The sequence below is a fragment of the Gorilla gorilla genome, chromosome 14 (assembly GCF_029281585.2).
Source record: "Gorilla gorilla gorilla isolate KB3781 chromosome 14, NHGRI_mGorGor1-v2.1_pri, whole genome shotgun sequence".
Lineage (NCBI taxonomy): Eukaryota > Metazoa > Chordata > Mammalia > Primates > Hominidae > Gorilla > Gorilla gorilla.
In genome coordinates, this window is record NC_073238.2 from 53,981,696 (window position 1) to 53,999,906 (window position 18,211).

Here is an 18,211-nt window from a genome sequence, read left to right on the forward strand (position 1 = left end):
CACAGATGAGAATTAAAACTTAGAGAGTACCATGTGCAGTTTTGTGCTAATCATCTGAAAATCAGAATAAGATGAATGCTTTTTAAGGTGACATAAATTGGTAAAATGTGAGTCAAAAGGAAGTGGAAAGTGTGAATATACCTAAGGAAGGAAGAAAAGTTATTAAAGAACGTGTTGCCAGGCCTAGTTCAGATTATATAGAGAACTTCATTCATACTTAGGAGGAACAGATAATTCTCCAGAACATGAAAAAATATGGAAAGCTTCCCAGTTTGTTTTAGGTAGTATAACACCGACATAAAACCTTTTAAAGATAGTCAGTAGTGGAAACCATAGATTAGTCACTTTTTAAGTTTTAAAACTTCAAAATTCAGCATTTATATATTAAAACCAAGAATGGTTTATTACATGAATATAAGAATGTTTCAGTGTTAGGAAATATACTAAATGAGTATATAAAGTAAATTTTATATTCTCATATTTGATCACGTTGGGGAAAATCTTAATATTAAAACAAGTCATTGATGAATACTTCCTTAACCATATAAAGAGAGGTAAAACTAACAGCCAACATCATAATTAATATTGACACTCTAGTGGTTCTTCTATTTAAGTGAAGAACAAGAATGCTTGCCAATACTTTTAAATAATAACCACGGTAGAAAGATGAGATAAAGAAATGAATTGTAAATATTTTAAAGGAGGAGACATTAGATTATTTATGGATGTTATGATAGTCTATTTTGAAGACCTAGGAGAATCAACTAAAAAGCTATACAACCAGAAAATGAATTCTAGTGAAGTCGTTGATGAAAAGATCAATATACAAATGTAATTAATTTTCTTACATACCAGCTCATGAGGTGCTCAATAAATACTGGTAACATGAATGGTTCAGTTCATTTTCTGCTGGCCTATATTCCATCACTATCTTGCCGTTAGCTTTAAATCTCTTGCACCCTTGCCATTTTACCACATTCACTTTGCAAAACCACCTTGAGTTAATTCAATTTTTCAATTTTTCCTGAGCTCTGCTAAAGAAAATTACATCATACAGACAGGAATCACTAAAAATTGTCTCCAACATCAGGAAAGCCCTCCAGGAGGTCCAGCAAATACTGATTGTCCTTTGGCACCCACTCAAATTTACCTCACTTATTTTCACCCATTTCCTCAAATCTACCATACTACCTCCTACTGAAAAAGTGCCAACTCTTGCTAAAACTGGATAATGGACATTAAAAAAAAATCTTTACCAACATGATGAGCAAAAGCGACATTTTGTTGTTTTTGTCATTTGGATTTCTGTGATTCTAGTGAGAATGAACATTTTAAGATATGTTTTTGGCTGTTTGTGAATTGCTTGTTCAAGTCCTTTGCCATTTTCCTATTGGGTTGTCTTGTTCATTTCTGATATTCTTTATGCATTAAGAATATTAACTCCGTCATATATATTACAGACATTTTCTCCACATTATCATTTGCCTTTAAAATTTGCCTGTAGTATTTTCTGACACATCAACTTTTAATTTTTTTATAGTTCAATAGAACTTTTTTTATAGTTTTTTTCCCTTGGGAGCATTCCATGCTTGAAAGTATTCCCACAAGAAAAAACATTTAGAATTTAATATATAATAAAGTTAGCATCTATTAGTGGGAAAATGATAGATTGTTTAATACATTTATTTAGATGTATTTTCTTAGGTGTTTCTATGTTTTCACTTTATTTATTTTTTTAAGCAACAGGGTCTTACTGTTGTTGCCCAGGATCATAGCTCACTGCAGCCTTGAAGCTCAAGCCATCCTTCTGCCTCAGCCTTCCAAGTAGCTGGGACTATAGGTGCATGCCACCATGCCCAGCTAATTTAAATTTTTTTTTTTTTTTTTTTTTTGTAGAGACCTGGTCTCACTATGTTGCCCAGGCTTGTCTCAAACTACTGGCCTCAGGTGATCCTCCTGCCTCAGCCTCCCAAAGTGCAGGAATTACAGGTGTGAGCCATCACACCTGGCCCTAGCCCTGGTTTCACTTTTGCAACAAATTTTTAATCTACTGAAGTTGATTATTGTTCAGACTGAAAAGTTAGTATCTTATTCTTTCCCAAGTAGTTATCCATTTATTTTATTTTATTCCCCTAATAGTAAATTTCTATATATTTTATTAGTCATGTAAAAGTTAAAATGAAAGTTGCAACAAAACAGGAAAACATACAGTTGACTCCTGAACAACATGGGAGTTATGATGCTGACCCCTGTGAAGTTGAAAAAATCTGCGTGTGACTTTTGACTCTCAAAATCTAACTGCTAATTAGCTATTGACTGGAAGCCTTGCTAATAACATAAGCAGTCAACACATTTTTTGTTGTATGTATTATATACTGTATTCTTACAATAAAGTAAGCTAGTGAAAGGAAAATGTTATTAAGAAAATCATAAGGGAGAGAAAATATATCTACTATTCATTAAATGGAAGTGAATCATCATAAAGGTCTTTATCCTCATTGTCTTCACATTGAGTAGGCTGAGGAGGAGGAAGAAGAGAGACTGGTCTTGCTGTCTCAGAGAGTAGCAGAGGGAGAAGACAATCTATGTAAATGTGGACCTTTGTGGTTTAAACATGTGTTGTTTAAGGGTCATCTGTAATGGATAGTAAAAGGCAACTGAAGGATGACATCTTCCAATTAAAACTTTGAACAGAATAGGATGAAAATGAGGGAAGAAAGTAATTGTAATCTGAATTTATTAATTACCAATCAATATTGCAGCTTATATGAGTTTATAGCAGTGAATGGGCTCTGATCATTATTGTCGTTGTTTTTGTTGTCATTATTACTAATTGAACCCTGGATGTTTTTCTCAGGTATGAACTGGGCCATATTTAGAGTTATTTTTACATTAGATTGCGACTGTATTATGATTCTCTTTACAACTCATATGTTGCTTGTATCTACAACCATTTCAGGTTTTTTGCAAGAATATCTTCCTTTCATCAAATTTTAGTGTTCCATAATTTTATATTAGTTATATCTTTTACTTATTCTGCTTCTTGTAAATGATTTCACTTCCTCTAAAAACACTGTAGCTTTATGAAGAAAACAATATTTATTGTAGAATGTTCTTCATTAGCAAAGCACCCAAGTGGAAATTTTTGTTAATAGAATTTTAAGTGAATAGTATAATTGTTAGAAAGAATAGCTTTTAAAATAAAGGTATAGCCAGAGAGGAATTTTTAAAAATATGATTGCTTTTGTGCTTTTAAAAAGACATACTTGGGAGCTAATTCTTTATCTAGCGTGAAAAAAAAGGAAATTCAAGGACATAATTTTATTGAAAGATGTACCTTTTCCCTAACAAAGCAGTTTGAAGCACTTGAGTATTCAAGTAGGCATACTCCCTTCCTTATCAAGCTCTCCTGAAATATTCATAACTGCAAATCTAGTGAAGTTTAAAGAGAATATGTATCTATATTGCAAAAGACAGAATGTTGTATCAATTTAGGCTAGACTGACATTTTCTAAAATTATTTCTCACTATAGTAATAGTGCAGTTCTAATTGCAAGGATTTAGCCTGTCTTAAATGAAACCCATATCAAGTTAATAGTAGTCAGGATTGATTTGCCCAGTCCTCTGGAGAAAAAAAAACAAACCCCAAATGATTCTTTAAATAAATTGTCATTTAAATTCTAGGATATGGTTACTGCTTTGAATCTCTTTTTACTACTCATAGCATAGTATGTGGATTAGCAGCTTGGGCATCATATGGGAACTTACTAGACATGCAAATATCTCAGGTCCTGGTCCAGACCTACTGAATCGAATTATGCATTTTAATAAGATTCCCAGGAGGTTCATGTGCTCATTATAGTTTGAGAGGTGCTTTTCTGGTTGAATAGTTTGAGTTTTACATTATTCCTTACAGATGATTCTGCCAGGAAAAACAAACAAAAAACCAAATTTTTTTTAATCTGAAATGCTTTAATATTTAAAAAAATAAAAGTGTGTAAAATAAGTTGTAATTTGAAATTATTTCAAACATGTTAGTTTGTAGTCCTAAATTTATCTTGGACAATTTTATTGACTTAAAAACTTAAATTCCACAAATTGTCAATTACTAGAATGTACGTATTTAGAGCAAAAGGAATGTATATATTTATATATATATATACACACACACATCTTTTATATATATATATTTAAATATATATAGAGAGAGAATGAGGAAATTAGTTTAAAAATATGAGGACTTTGTGTTTGGTTGGCTAGTCTTTATTTTTTGAAAGCAAATGGGCGAAGGGCCTTCTAAGAAGCTACACAACAGAAAATTATAGGACCTTAAATGGAAGATAGCTGAAAGAATAAAACTAAAGTTGGTAGTGGGATGAAGTTGTAGGAACAGCTTTTGGAATTTTTATGGTGCAACCTTTTTATTTTTCTCTAGTAAAAGTCAGAGCACCTAAACTACAGAAGGGATAAAAAGTAAATAGTCACAAGAACAATGAGGACTTTTGTGTATAGCTCTACATATTTAAAAAAAGAGAGGTTCTAATATATGGAATATGAAGTTTTCAATAGCTTAAATGCTTTTTTTAAAAAATTTATTGATTGATTAATTGTTTGAGTCAGAGTCTGTCTCTGTCGTCCAGGCTGGAGTTCAGTGGTGTGATCTCGGCTCACTGCAACCTCCTCCTGGGTTCAAGCGATTCTCCTGCCTCAGCCTCCCGAGTAGCTGGGGTTACAGGCATCCACCACCATGTCCAACTAATTTTTGTATTTTTAGTAGAGACAGGGTTTCACCATGTTGGCCAGACTGGCCTTGATTTCCTGGTCTCAAGCAATCCACCCACCTCAGCCTCCCAAAGTGCTGATATTACAGGCATGAGCCACCATGCCCGGCCTTTAAATGCTTTTAAATGTGAAATTTTTCTGTATACTTCAACTTTGTCACTTAGAAAATATTCAAATTTTGAAATAAGTATTTAATAATAATAAGACTTGATGTTTAGTATGTACAATAATATAAAGAAGAAGAAGAACAAATGAGCTCACTTTTTTTTTTTTTTTTTTTTTGAGACAGAGTCTCGCTCTGTCACCAGGCTGGAGTGTAATGCACAATCTCTGCTCACTGCAGCTTCTGCCTCCCGGGTTCAAGTGATTCTCCTGCCTCAGCCTCCTGAGTAGCTGGGACTACAGGCATGCACCACCACGCCCAGCTAATTTTTGTATTTTTAGTAGAGACGGGGTTTCACCATGTTGGCCAGGATGGTCTCTATCTCTTGACCTCGTGATCCGCCTGCCTCAGCCTTCCAAAGTGCTGGGATTACAGGCATGAGCCACTGCACCCAGCCAAGCTTTATTTTTACTGCAGATATAGTACCCAAGTCTAAAGTATACAGTTACTTGAATGTTTGTATTTGCATATGCTCATTAACTATCACCCAGATAAGATATAAAACATTTCTAGCCCCTCAGAAGGCATCCTCTTTCCCCTTCCCAGTCAATATCTAACCCCGGTGTAAACTGCTGTCTGACTACTGTCTCTTGTTTTCCCTGCTATTAACTTCATGTAAATAGATTCATACAGTGTATATTTTTTTGGCCCTGACTTAACATATCTGTAAGATTCATATATTTTGCATGTTCAGTACTTCATTTTTTAATTGTTGTGTAGTAATTTCATTATATATATTCACCGCAATTTACTCATTCTGTTACTGATGGACATTTGGGATGTTTCTAGTTCTTGGATATTGTAAATAAAGCTATTATTAATAGTCTTATACATGTGTTGGTGGACATAAGTTTTTATTTCTCTTGTATGTATGCCCAGAAATGGAATATCTGGATTATAAGATTGATTAGCTTTACTAGATATTGCTAAGTATTTTTCCAAAGTAATTGTCCTAGATCACTTCACCAGAAATGTGGGAGTTTCAGTTGTTCCACATTCTCTCCAGTACGTGATGTTATTAGTCTTTTTAATTTTAGCCACTGTAGAAAGTGTGTGGTGGTATTTCATTTGCTTGTAGTTTGCATTTTTCTCAAGATTAATGGTTATGAACAATTTTTCATGTTTATTGGCTGCTGGATGTACTTTCTTTTGAAGTTGTCTTTTAAAGACTGTTGCAGAGAGTCCTTACTGGGTTGTTACCTTTTTCTTACTGACTTATAAGAGTTTTCAAACATGTGTTTGGATATAAGTCCTTTATGGAATAATAAGCATCACAGATATTTTCTATCACTTTTTGAACTGTCTTTTCACTCTCTTAGTCATGTATTAGATTAACAGAAATTCTCAATTTTTAATTCAGTCTTGTATAACAAGCTTTTATTTCATGATTAGTTCCTTTTGTGTCCTGTTTAAGAAATCTTTGGCTATCTCAAGGTCATGAGGACATTCTTCTGTATTTTTCTCTAAGAAGCTTGATTATTTTAGCTTCCACATTTAGGCCTTCAATCCATCTCAAATTTTTGAGTATGGTATGAAGGTAGGAGTCAAGTTTAATTTGTGTGTGTGTGTGTTGTTTAAATTACTTTATTTTCCTTGCTTTCAATTTTTCTTGCCTTTGGCCTTGATCCATGTCTTAATGTCTGGTAAAATATAACGATACCTAATACCATGTTCTCATAGTAGGTCTTCAACAGATGTTTGATAGATTGAAGAACTAGAAGAGCCTTAGAAGCTAATCTTCTCAGTCATCTTTGTCCTTAGCTACATATGTATTTCTTAGGTTACCTGAGACTTTTATGTTTTTTTCCAGTTAAGTTGATATTTAATAATTGGTTGTCTTAGTACCAGTAGTGTAGTTGCAGGTGGTTTTTGTGCTGCGATGCAGGTATAGCCTTTCTTAAATTAAAGATTCAGTCTGAGTTTGTTGGGGATACTTATCTCGGGTGAGCAATTGATGGGGCTCCGCATTAGAAAGGCAATATATGGCTCAAGGAGAAATCCTGGGCTTTGGAGTCTGATAGAGCTGTACTCAAATTCTAACTTTTCCAATCATTATGACTTTCAATAAGTTGTCACTATATAATTGAGTTTTTACTAAATGTAAAACAAAGAATTATGGCACAGTCAACGTAGATTAACCTGCCCTAGGTCACATAGTCACTAAGGGTGAATATATATCCAGGTCTGCCTAATTGCTAAGCCTGTGCCTACTTCCTGGTGGATGTTCCATACATAATAGTTCCTTTTAACATTTTTATTTATTTTTAATTTTTATAAATTTATGAGATACTAATGCAGTCATGTTACATTTATATATTATGTAATGGTGAAGTCTGGGCTTTTAGTGTAATCATCACCTGAGTACTGTATATTGCACCCAGTAGGTAATTTCTCATCCCCCATTCCCCTCCCACCCTCCCAACCTGTCTGAGTCTCCAGTGTCTATTATTCTACTCTGTGTCCATGTGTACACATTATTTAGCTCCCACTTATAAGAACATGCAATATTTGACTTTGTTTATTTCACCTGAGATTATGGCCTGAAGTTCCACTCATGTTGTTGCAAAAGAAATGATTTAATTCTTTTTCATGGCTGAATAGTATTCCATGGTGTGAGTGTATGTGTATGTATGTGTATATATATGTGTGTGTATATGTGTGGTGTGTGTGTATATGTGATATGTAACACATATATGTGTGTGTATATGTTATATTTGTGGACACACACACCACATTTTCTTTATCCAGTCATCTGTTGATGGGCACTTAGGTTGATTCCGTATCTTCGCTATTGTGCATATTTTCGTATGGATATACACTTGATCCAGCACCATTTATTGTAAAGGCCATCCGTTCCCACTGCAGTGAAGTGGAAATGGTCATAAATCACATGACCATGTATGTGGATTTGTTTGGTAATTGTGTATTCCATTGATTTATTTTAGATTATTTATTTATTCCATTGATTTCATTTTATTTAGAATCAACTTGTGCATTTTTAAAATAGAAAAGCTTTCTGAGGCTTTGATTAAATCTATAGATCAGTTGAGGAGAAATTAATATCTTAATGATACCAAGATTTCCAATTTATGAATATCATATATCTCTCCATTTACTTAGGTCTTTAGTTTCTCTCACTAACCTTTTATAGTGTTCAGGCCTTGCACATCTTTTGTTAGATTTATTCCCAGATATTGAGTGGTTTTTTTGATGCTTTTGAAACTTATTTTTCTTTTTAAATTTTATTTTACACATATGTATTTCTAGTATAGAGTTGATTTTGATCGTTGACTCTGTTTCCACATACCTTTAAGGCAGTTTGTTTTTGAGTGCAAGAGTAAGCCATTGAAGATTTGGTCTCACATCTTCATTTTTGAAAGCATTTTAAAAATATCATTGGGACTGCTGTATGGAGAATGGAAAGTGGGTATGGAGGAGCAAATTTGGAAGAAAGGAGACCACTTAGGAGACTCTTAGTGTAAGTAAACCTGGCAAAAGTGGCCTACTATAGAGTAGTAGCATAGGATGATTTGGAGCATTTGCATTTGGAATATATTTTAATGGTTTAGAGATAATTCAGTAAATTAAATGAGGGAAATGAAGAAAAGAAAAAAATCAACAAATACTTTTCGGTTGTTGAGCTGATTAACTGGATAGCATTAATGCTTAAATACCCCCATTTAATGTTTGTAAAACAAAAAGTGATAACTATTGTTCCTACTCTCTTTTGTATTTCATACAAACTCTAAATTCTTTAGAAGATTTTTCTTTTTTAAATAGATTCCCTACAGAAGAATCTAAGATCTACAGCATCCTCTCTGAAAAAATTAACTTTATAGAATTCAAGTTAAAATATCACCTATGAAAATCAAAATTAACACTTTGGTGTAGTGGTTATAAGCGTGACCTTTGGAGTCAATGCTTGGGTGAGAGTCTAAGCTCTGCCCCTTTTAAGAACAGTGGGAGCTTTGGAAGGTTATTTAATCTGTCCCTACTTTAGTTTCCTCATATATAAAATTTGATATTATTCCTTCCTCCTCCTTCTCGTCAGTCTTACTCATCTTCTGTAAAATGGGAATGATATATACCTTAGGCTCATTAGGATTAAATGAAGATCACATGTAAAGTACATGGTACAGTTTTTAGATTATTTTTTCACATTACAAAATACTCATTTTGAAGATAGAAATATAAAGAAAGTTTAAACATGACTGTAGGTAACATTCAGCATTTTTAATATTTCAGTCTTTTAAAAATATGAGTGTACACACACCTGTACACATGATGTGCATTCAATTTTGTCATTGTTTTTGTTTTTGAGATGGAGTCTCGCTCTGTGGCCCAGGCTGGAGTACAGTGGTGCAATCTCACCTCACTACAACCTCCACCTCCTGGGTTCAAGCGATTCTCCAGCTTCAGCCTCCCGAGTGGCTACGATTACAGGTATGCGCCACCATGCCCAGCTAATTTTTGTATTTTTAGTAGAGACGGGGTTTCGCCATATTGGCCAGGTTGGTCTCGAACTCCTGACCTCAGGCGATCTGCCTGCCTCGGCCTCCCAGTGCTGAGACTACAGGCGTGAGTCACCATGCCCAGCCCTGATGTGTATCTTGCATTTTTCACTTAACATATTATTGGGGCTTAATAAAATCTTAATTCTTTTTTTTGGAAACATCTTTAATACTGTATACTTACGGATCCCATTCTTCCACGCAGAAGCCAGTTTTAGATGAATTATTTTGGTTCATTTTCCCTATTAAATAGCATTTATAATGCCAAAATATTCCCTCATAGTACTGTTGGAACATGTCTATTGTTCAGAGACTTATTAAGAAATGACTTACTGTTTAGTCCCTTGGTATTTCAAAACAATTGATTAAATATATAGTGTTATATGTATATGTTTTATGTTTAACTGTGCTGCAGGAACATAAATTGAATGTAAGTGACCATAGTCAACAGTTTTTATTGATATCCATTATGCTTAAAACACTGTGAAAGATAGAGCAGTTAAGAAGATATGTGCCTGAAATGAGGAGTCTAATCTATTTGAAGTAGACATTCTCACATGTCATTTTAGTAGCCTTGTACTTTGGATTTAAAAACAAGCAAAGATGTTTGCTTATTGTCCCTAAGGGAGTATGCTTTGAATATAACCAGTTATTTTGTATCCATTCATTCACATGAACGTACTTAGGTTAGTGGTACATATCCATGATATAGGTATTTGTAAGTAATGTGGCCATGTTTGCAACAAAGCTTACCTGCCTGAGCAAGTACTTGCATGCCTGCTGTAGATACTCAGCAAAGTGTCATGTGGCCAACGTCAGGTTACAACTCTAGTTAAGATTTTTGATAGTTTAAGATCATGACAAAAATAGAGGGAAAAGTCAAACATACAGAATAAGAAAGAGGGAAATCTTTATTTGTAAGGCAAAAGTTCACATTTTCTTCAACTTTCTGTCAGTATGTAAGATTTCTATGAATAGCTCAAGTCCTGGCATAAGTAGCAGTGATAATATTAACACCTCTTTCTCCCAGTCACATCATTCTGAGGATGCATCTGCCACTCACTTACTGGTGCTGACTGGTTTCCAAGGAAGTGGAGTGTGAATAAACTTGGATTTTCTACACAGCTTAAAGCTTATAGGAATTTCTGTATTATGATTATTGTTTTACATGAAGTTCATAAATTGTTTTTTTCTAATGGTTGCTACTACTTGTTTTAGGCTCTCTAAATAACAAAGCCCACTTAATTCTAGTGTTTGGCCTCCACAGCCTGATATGGAGATATGAAAGACATAGTAAAGAGGGTCTCTTCCCTAAGGGAGATTATGGTTAGTATAAAGTAAGTGCAAGAATGCATTGGAGGGACTTCAAAAGAAATATAGACTTGGCTGGGTGCGGTGGCTCACGCCTGTAATCCCAGCACTTTGGGAGGTCAAGGCGGGTGGATCACAAGGTCAAGAGATCAAAACCATCCTGGCTAACAAGGTGAAACCCCGTCTCTACTAAAAATACAAAAAAATTAGCCGGGCGTGGTGGCAGGCGCCTATAGTCCCAGCTACTCGGGAGGCCGAGGCAGGAGAATGGCGTGAACCTGGGAGGTGGAGCTTACAGTGAGCTGAGATCATGCCACTGCACTCCAGCCTAGGCAACAGAGTGAGACTCCGTCTCAAAAAAAAAAAAAAAAAAAAAAAAGAAATATAGACTTGTCTCTTACAAAGTTTAACTATTAGAAATGAATTTTACAAAATGAAACTAAAGTGACAAAAGTGAGCTATTTCTCCTCCTTAGATTTTCTTTCTGTTATTCTGCTACAGGATTTTATAGTCACAAAGTTTGTTTATCTGAAAAACTGCCATAATTTTCACTTAGCTTTAGAAGTGTGGTTCTTACCTTGTTGCCGATCTAATGGATGTGTGTAAAAGCACCTCATAGAATGGCAGTTTGTTGAATGACTTGAGTTCAAGTAGCACTCACTTGCAATGATTTACCATCAACTCTAACTGTGGCAAAGTGTGACTTTAGCCTTAAATTTAAACTCCTTAAAGACCTTATTTCAAGGGAGAAAAAAATTTCCTTTCAACTTTCTCCCATCAGTGTGTAAGTTTTACATCATTGGTCTTCTGTTTTGTTTGGCAATTAAAAATCTCTTGTGTTAATTTTTGAAAGTTTTTTTTTAAGATTTATTGCTTCCAAGTGCAACAAAAATAAAAATAAATAAATGGGACCTAATTAAACTAAAATGCTTCTGTATAGCCAAAGAAATAACCATCAGAGGAAACACACAACCCACAGAGAAAATATTTGCAAACTACGTATCTGAAAAAGGACTGATATCCAGAATAGAAGGAACACAAACAAATCAGCAAGAAAAAAACAAATAATCCCATCAAAAAGTGGGCAAATGAGATGAACAGCCATTTCTCAAAAGAAGATATACAGATGGCTAACAAACATATGAAAAATGCTCAACATCACTAATCAAGGAAATGCAAATTAAAACCACAGTGAGACACCACCTTACGCCTGTAAGAATGGCCATTATTAAAAAGTGAAAAAAAAAAAACATATTGGTGTGGATATGGTGAAAGGGAATGCTTATATACTGCTGGTAGGAATGTAAATTAGTACAACCTCTATGGAAAACAGTAGGAAGATTTCTTAAAGAACTAAAAGATCTACCATTCAACCCAGCAATCCCACTACTGGGTATCTACCCAAAGGAATAGAAGTCATTGTATCAAAAAGACACTTGCACACATGTGTTTATTGCAGCACGGTTGCAGTTGTAAAGATATGGAACCAGCCTAAGTGCCCATCAACCAATCAGTCGATAAAGAAATTGCAACAACTTGAATGGAGCAGGAGGCCATTATTCTAAGTGAAGCAACTCAGGAATAGGAAACCAAAAACTGTATGTTCTTACTTATAAGTGGGAGCTAAGCTATGGGTACACAAAGGCACACAGAGTGATATAATGTACTATGGAGACTCAGAAGGGGGAGAGGATGAGGAGTGAGGGATGAAAAATTACATATTGGGCACGATATACACTACTTGGATGATGGGTGCACTAAAATCTCAGACTTCGCCACAGTACAGTCATCCATGTAACTAGAAACCACTTGTACACCAAAAGCTATTAAAATTAAAAACAAATTTTTTTAAGATTTATTGCTTCCAAAAGACACTATATATTCTTCTCTCTCTCTCTCTCTCTCTATACACACGCACACACACACACACACACACACACACATACTATATATTATAGTTTATAACTTAGAAGAGAAAATTACACATTAAACATTTAGGTTCTTAATCATACAAGGTTTGTAGTTCTACTAGAGCTGTACTCCTCATCTAGCTTCCCTGGAGGATTTATTAGATTTTTTTTTCTGTTTATGAAAGGTATTGGGAACTGACACATAACGTGTTTGCTTTGGTTTCTATAGCTGTCTATTTCTATATTATAGCTATTAGAATGCTAGCAGATGTTTCTGATTTGTTCTAAGCTAAAGATTCCACTGAAAAAATTTTTGAGTATCTTCTATTCAGTTTATATTTCCTATGTATATGCATGCACATATATGGAATAGCTTTATATTTAAATTTTTGGAATTATGAGTATGTTGATTTCTATTAAATGTATATTTATTTTTAAAAACAAATGGAAACACAAAGAAGAAAATAACACTCATCTACATCCTGTCACCCTGAATTAACTGTTATTAACTGCTTGGTAGTTGGTTGTTTCTTTTAGGGGGCAGAGATCACTCTATTAATTTTGTAAAACTGATATGCATATCTTTATACATAATTTAAACCATGGAGAAGAGCACAAAGATGAAAATTTTTAAAAAACCCTCTTCTTGGAAATAACATTAGTTGACTTTATTATAATCAGTTTAACAACAGTCTAGATATCATTTGAAGTAGGAATGATAAATAGAATACTTTTGTGAAGATAAGATCATATTCTGGAGGTTTTTTTTAAGTTCACATTTATTTGAATCTAATGAAAGAAAAGGAGACAAAACTGAAGAAACTGTGGAACTTGAAATATGTATCTCTTCACCCAAGAAATATTTTCCTTCAATTTTGTAAGTTTTGGCTTTATGTGTTTTGGGGCTTTTTTGTTGGGTGCATATATGTTTATAATTATTTTATTTTCTTGATGGATTGACCCTTTTATCATTATCAGAATCTTTTATTTCTAGTAATAATTTTTGTTTTAAAGTCTGTTTTGTCTGATATTAGTATATTAGTGTAGCTAATTTAATCTAGCTTTCTTTCAGTTATTGTTTGCAAGGTATATCTTTTTATATCCTTGTACATCTAATTTATTTTTGTCTTAAAAGTGTGTCTCTTGGCCGGGCGCGGTGGCTCACGCCTGTAATCCCAGCACTTTGGGAGGCCGAGGTGGGCGGATCACGAAGTCAGGAGATAGAGACCACGGTGAAACCCCATCTCTACTAAAAATACAAAAAATTAGCCGGGCGCAGTGGCGGGCGCCTGTAGTCCCAGCTACTCGGGAGGCTGAGGCAGGAGAATGGCGTGAACCCGGGAGGCGGAGCTTGCAGTGAGCCGAGATTGCACCACTGCACTCCAGCCTGGGCGACAGAGCCAGACTCCGTCTCAAAAAAAAAAAAAAAAAAAAAAAAAAAAAGTGTGTCTCTTGAAGTTGGCATATAGTTGGTACATGGTGTGGTTTTTTCAAATTAATCTGCTAGTCTCTGCTTTTTGATTGTCATGTTTAATCCATTTACACTTAATTTAATTGAGGGTAGAGTAGGATTTATGTCTGCAATTTGCCCTTTTGTTTTCTGTATGTCTTAAATGATTTTTTCTCTGTGTCCCTGTTACTTCTTTTACATTGAGTAGATATTTTCTAGTCTACTAATTTAATTCCCTTATTTAAACATATATGTATGTGGGTATAGGGTTAGTTATATTTCCTGAGTGGTGCCCTGGGAATTACAATTAGCGTCTTAATTTATAACAACATACTTTGAATAGTATACAAAAACTTTGCTCCTACATAGCTCCATTCTCCTCTTCCTTTATGCCGTTATTAATACAGTTAAATCTTATTACATTGTATGCCCATCAACATAGACTTATAATTATTGCCTCATGAAGTTTTCTTTTAAATTAGAGTTATGAACAAAAAACACATTAAAACTGTCTTTTATAGTTATCTTTGTTGGAGCCTTGACCAGTGCTCTGTTTCTTTATGTGGATCGAGTTACTTTCTAATGTCCAGTTTTCCTTAGTATGTCTTGTAGGGCAGGTATGCTAGTGAAGAATTTTTGCCTTTATTTGGAGTGTCTTAATTTCTCCCTTATTCTTGAAGAATAGTTTGGCTGAATTTGAAATACTTGGTTGACAGTTTATTTCAGCCTGTCATCCAATATGTCATCCAATATGCAGACTTCTGGCCTGCATGTTTTCTGGTAAGAAATCAGCTATTGATCTTGTCAAAAATTCTTGTTCATAGTGAGTTATTTCTTTTTAGTTGCTTTCAGGATTATCTGGCTTTTGACAGTTTGATTATGATGTGTGTTACTGTAGGTCTCTTGAGTTTATCCTTCTTGGGGGTCAGTTAGCTTCTTGGATGTTGATTAATGTTTTTTAAAATCAAAATTGGTAATCTTTCTGTCATTGTTTCTTCACTGCCTTTTTTTCTTTGTTCTTTCCTTCTGGGCTTCCCCTTTATACTTACATTGTTAAATAGTGTCTTATCTCTGATGTTCTGTTCATTTTTTCAAATTCTTTTTCTTTCTATTTCTGAGACTCAATAATCTTTAAGTTCCTGTCTTTAAGTTCACTGATTGTTTATTCCACCTGCTCAAATCTGCTGTAAGACCAAGCACAGCAGTTCACACCTGTAATCATAGCATTTTGGGAGGCTAAGGCAGGAGGATCACTTGAGCCCAGGAGTTTGAGACCAGCCTGGGCAACATAGCAAGACTACCATCTCTACAAAAAAGAAAATTAGCGAGGCTTGGTGGCATGTGCCTGTAGTCCTAGCTGTTAATACTTGGGAAACTGAGGTGGGATGATCACTCGAGCATGCAGTGAGCTGTAATTGCACCACTGCACTTTATCCTGAGTGACAGAGAAAGACCCTGTCAAAAACAAAAAACAAAAACAAAAACAAAACCCTATAGTTAATTTTTCATTTCAGTTGTGTACTTTTTGACTCCAGAATTTCTCTTTGGTTATATTTTATTATTCCTGTCTCTTTATTGATATTCTCTATTTGGTGAGACATTGTTTTCATACTTTAGTTCATCAGACATGATTTTCTTCAGTCTTTGAACATATCTAAAATAGCTTGTTTAAAGTCTTTGTCTAGTAAATCTAACATCTGGACTTCAGAGAATGTTTCTGTTGAGGTGTTTTTCTGTGCATGCTGTGCATGGACTATATTTTCTTGTTTGTTTGCATGTTTTATGATTTTTTGTTGCTGTTTTTATGAAGGAGAGAGTATTTTTGGACATGCTTACTTTGCTATTCCTGGTGATGTCACTTATGTATTAACTTTCTACATGAAACAATCTTATAATAAATGCTGATATTTGAAAATTCTTACACCTTTCTGCCTACCTGCCACTAAGATGTAGTCTCTTACATTGTCTTCTAAGTGCTATTTTTAAAAAATTTACAAAATGTTACTTTATTAACATTGTAAGCATTCTGAAAATATTTTTAAAGAAATTCATAGGCACTTCTTTTTATGTATCATGGTGCCACCAAATAAGGATAGTGAACTTGGCATACCTTCTACTTAGTAAGTGCAAGGCATGTTACTCAACCATGCAACAATCTCATTTAATATTTACAGAGTCCCTCTGAAGCTCTGAAAACTTAAGTAACTTGCTGAAGATTACACAACTAGTAAGTGATAGATCCAAGATTTGAACTTAATGTTTAACTCTAGAGCCCAAGATATTAATGGTAATGTTATACTGTTTCTGTGAAGTGATTTTCAAAATGTGGGACCCATGGGTTACCTTCTTGAGAGACTCCTGGGGTGCTTGTTGAACTGTCAGTTCCTGAACCCCTAACCTATACATATTGAACTAAAATCTCTGAAATTTGGGCCTGAGACTAGGTGACGTTTCTCAATTATATTATAGTTGGGATAGTGCTGGTCTATAGACTGCTTTTTTCTTATGATTTGGGCTAAAAAATAAAACAGTAGGCCATTTTAAATCCATATTAAAATGTAATTCTACAATTCAATTGAACACTAACTTTTCAAATTAATTTTTTGAATTTTAGAGTACAAGGTGACATATTCTGAGATAATCTGACAAAGAACTTTTCTCTCACTTTGTGTGCTGTTAATATAGTTCAAAGTAAGCTATTGATAAATTATAGGTTTTTAATGTGTGAGTCTGTGCTTTATAACTTTTACATTTTTTTTTACTATGAACTTACATTTATACATTAAAATTTAGTGGAAAAAATATAAGGAGTGGGTAAATCATCTCTTGTTTTAGGTTGAACTCCCACCACCTGATCTTGGACCAAGTTCTGCACTAAATCAGACACTCATGTTGCTGCGTGAAGTTTTAGCATCTCACGATTCTTCAGTTGTACCATTAGATGCTCGTCAAGCTGATTTTGTGCAGGTATGTTATAAATTCATTTTTAATGATTGTTTTTTGCTCTTCTATTGTACACTGTGTTTCAATTCTGGAATTTTGTAATTCATATACTTTGACAGTCTCTTTCTTACTGTTGATTTTCCATCAAATATTAAACCAGTTATCATAACTTAAAAAGCATTGATTTATGTTTAATCTTTTCCTACGTGCTTCTATAAATTGGCTTCCTTCCAATTAGTTTGGCATTAAGTTTCATTAACCCAAGACCATATCAGTAATTGAGAAATAAAGAATTCATTTTATTTTTCATTTGTAGGTTTTATCATGTGTCTTGGATCCTCTCCTACAGATGTGTACTGTATCAGCCAGCAATTTAGGCACAGCTGACATGGCCACTTTCATGGTCAATTCACTATATATGATGAAGACAACATTAGCTCTATTTGAATTCACTGACAGACGTCTGGAAATGCTACAGTTTCAGGTAAATTTTTCTATAAAATGGCTATTGACTATGATTGAATCTTTTTCTCTATGTGATAGCTTTAAGTTATTGGCTTAACTAATTTTAATGACCTAATTCCTGTAGATCCCTTGATATCATCTGATGAAAGGACACACATGCACATACACAACACACACACACACACACACACACACACACACACACACACAAATTCAGTATTTCAGTTTTCAGCTTTAGAGGAACCAGAATGTGTAATGTTTAAAATACTTGATTCATACCATAATATGTGATAGTAGATTGAAGCTTTTCTGATTAATTTGAACAGTTAGTCTGTATATGGATTTTAGTTTCTGAACTGTGAATAATATGCTATATTTTTCAAGCTGCATAGTTAATGCAAAATGTGTTACAGAGGACAGATATATTTTTATCTATGTGTAAACCAGTGTTAGGCAAAACATTACAAATTGCTATACCAATCACTTGAGTTCTTGAGTCCTATAAAGCAAATGGTTATCACTTAAGAGAGTATATGATGACTAAAACAAAGCCAGTTGTAAAATTTAGTAGATAGTTGCATTCCAATTTTAAGCAGTGATTATTGGTAAATATACTGTTTTTTAAAAAAACAACTCTGAATGTTCTGTGCTATCACACATATATCAACAGTTTGAC

At 34.1% G+C, this 18,211-nt stretch overlaps 1 protein-coding gene across 1 annotated transcript in view; it reads left to right on the forward strand.

Moving 5' to 3' along the window:
* COG6 (component of oligomeric golgi complex 6) overlaps positions 1 to 18,211 on the forward strand; it is a 97,196-nt gene that overhangs the window by 46,819 nt on the left and 32,166 nt on the right. The window contains exons 14-15 of the mRNA XM_004054414.4: positions 16,963 to 17,094; positions 17,387 to 17,554. Coding sequence (XP_004054462.2) covers positions 16,963 to 17,094; positions 17,387 to 17,554 — 300 coding nt within the window. The remainder of the gene's footprint in view (positions 1 to 16,962; positions 17,095 to 17,386; positions 17,555 to 18,211) is intronic.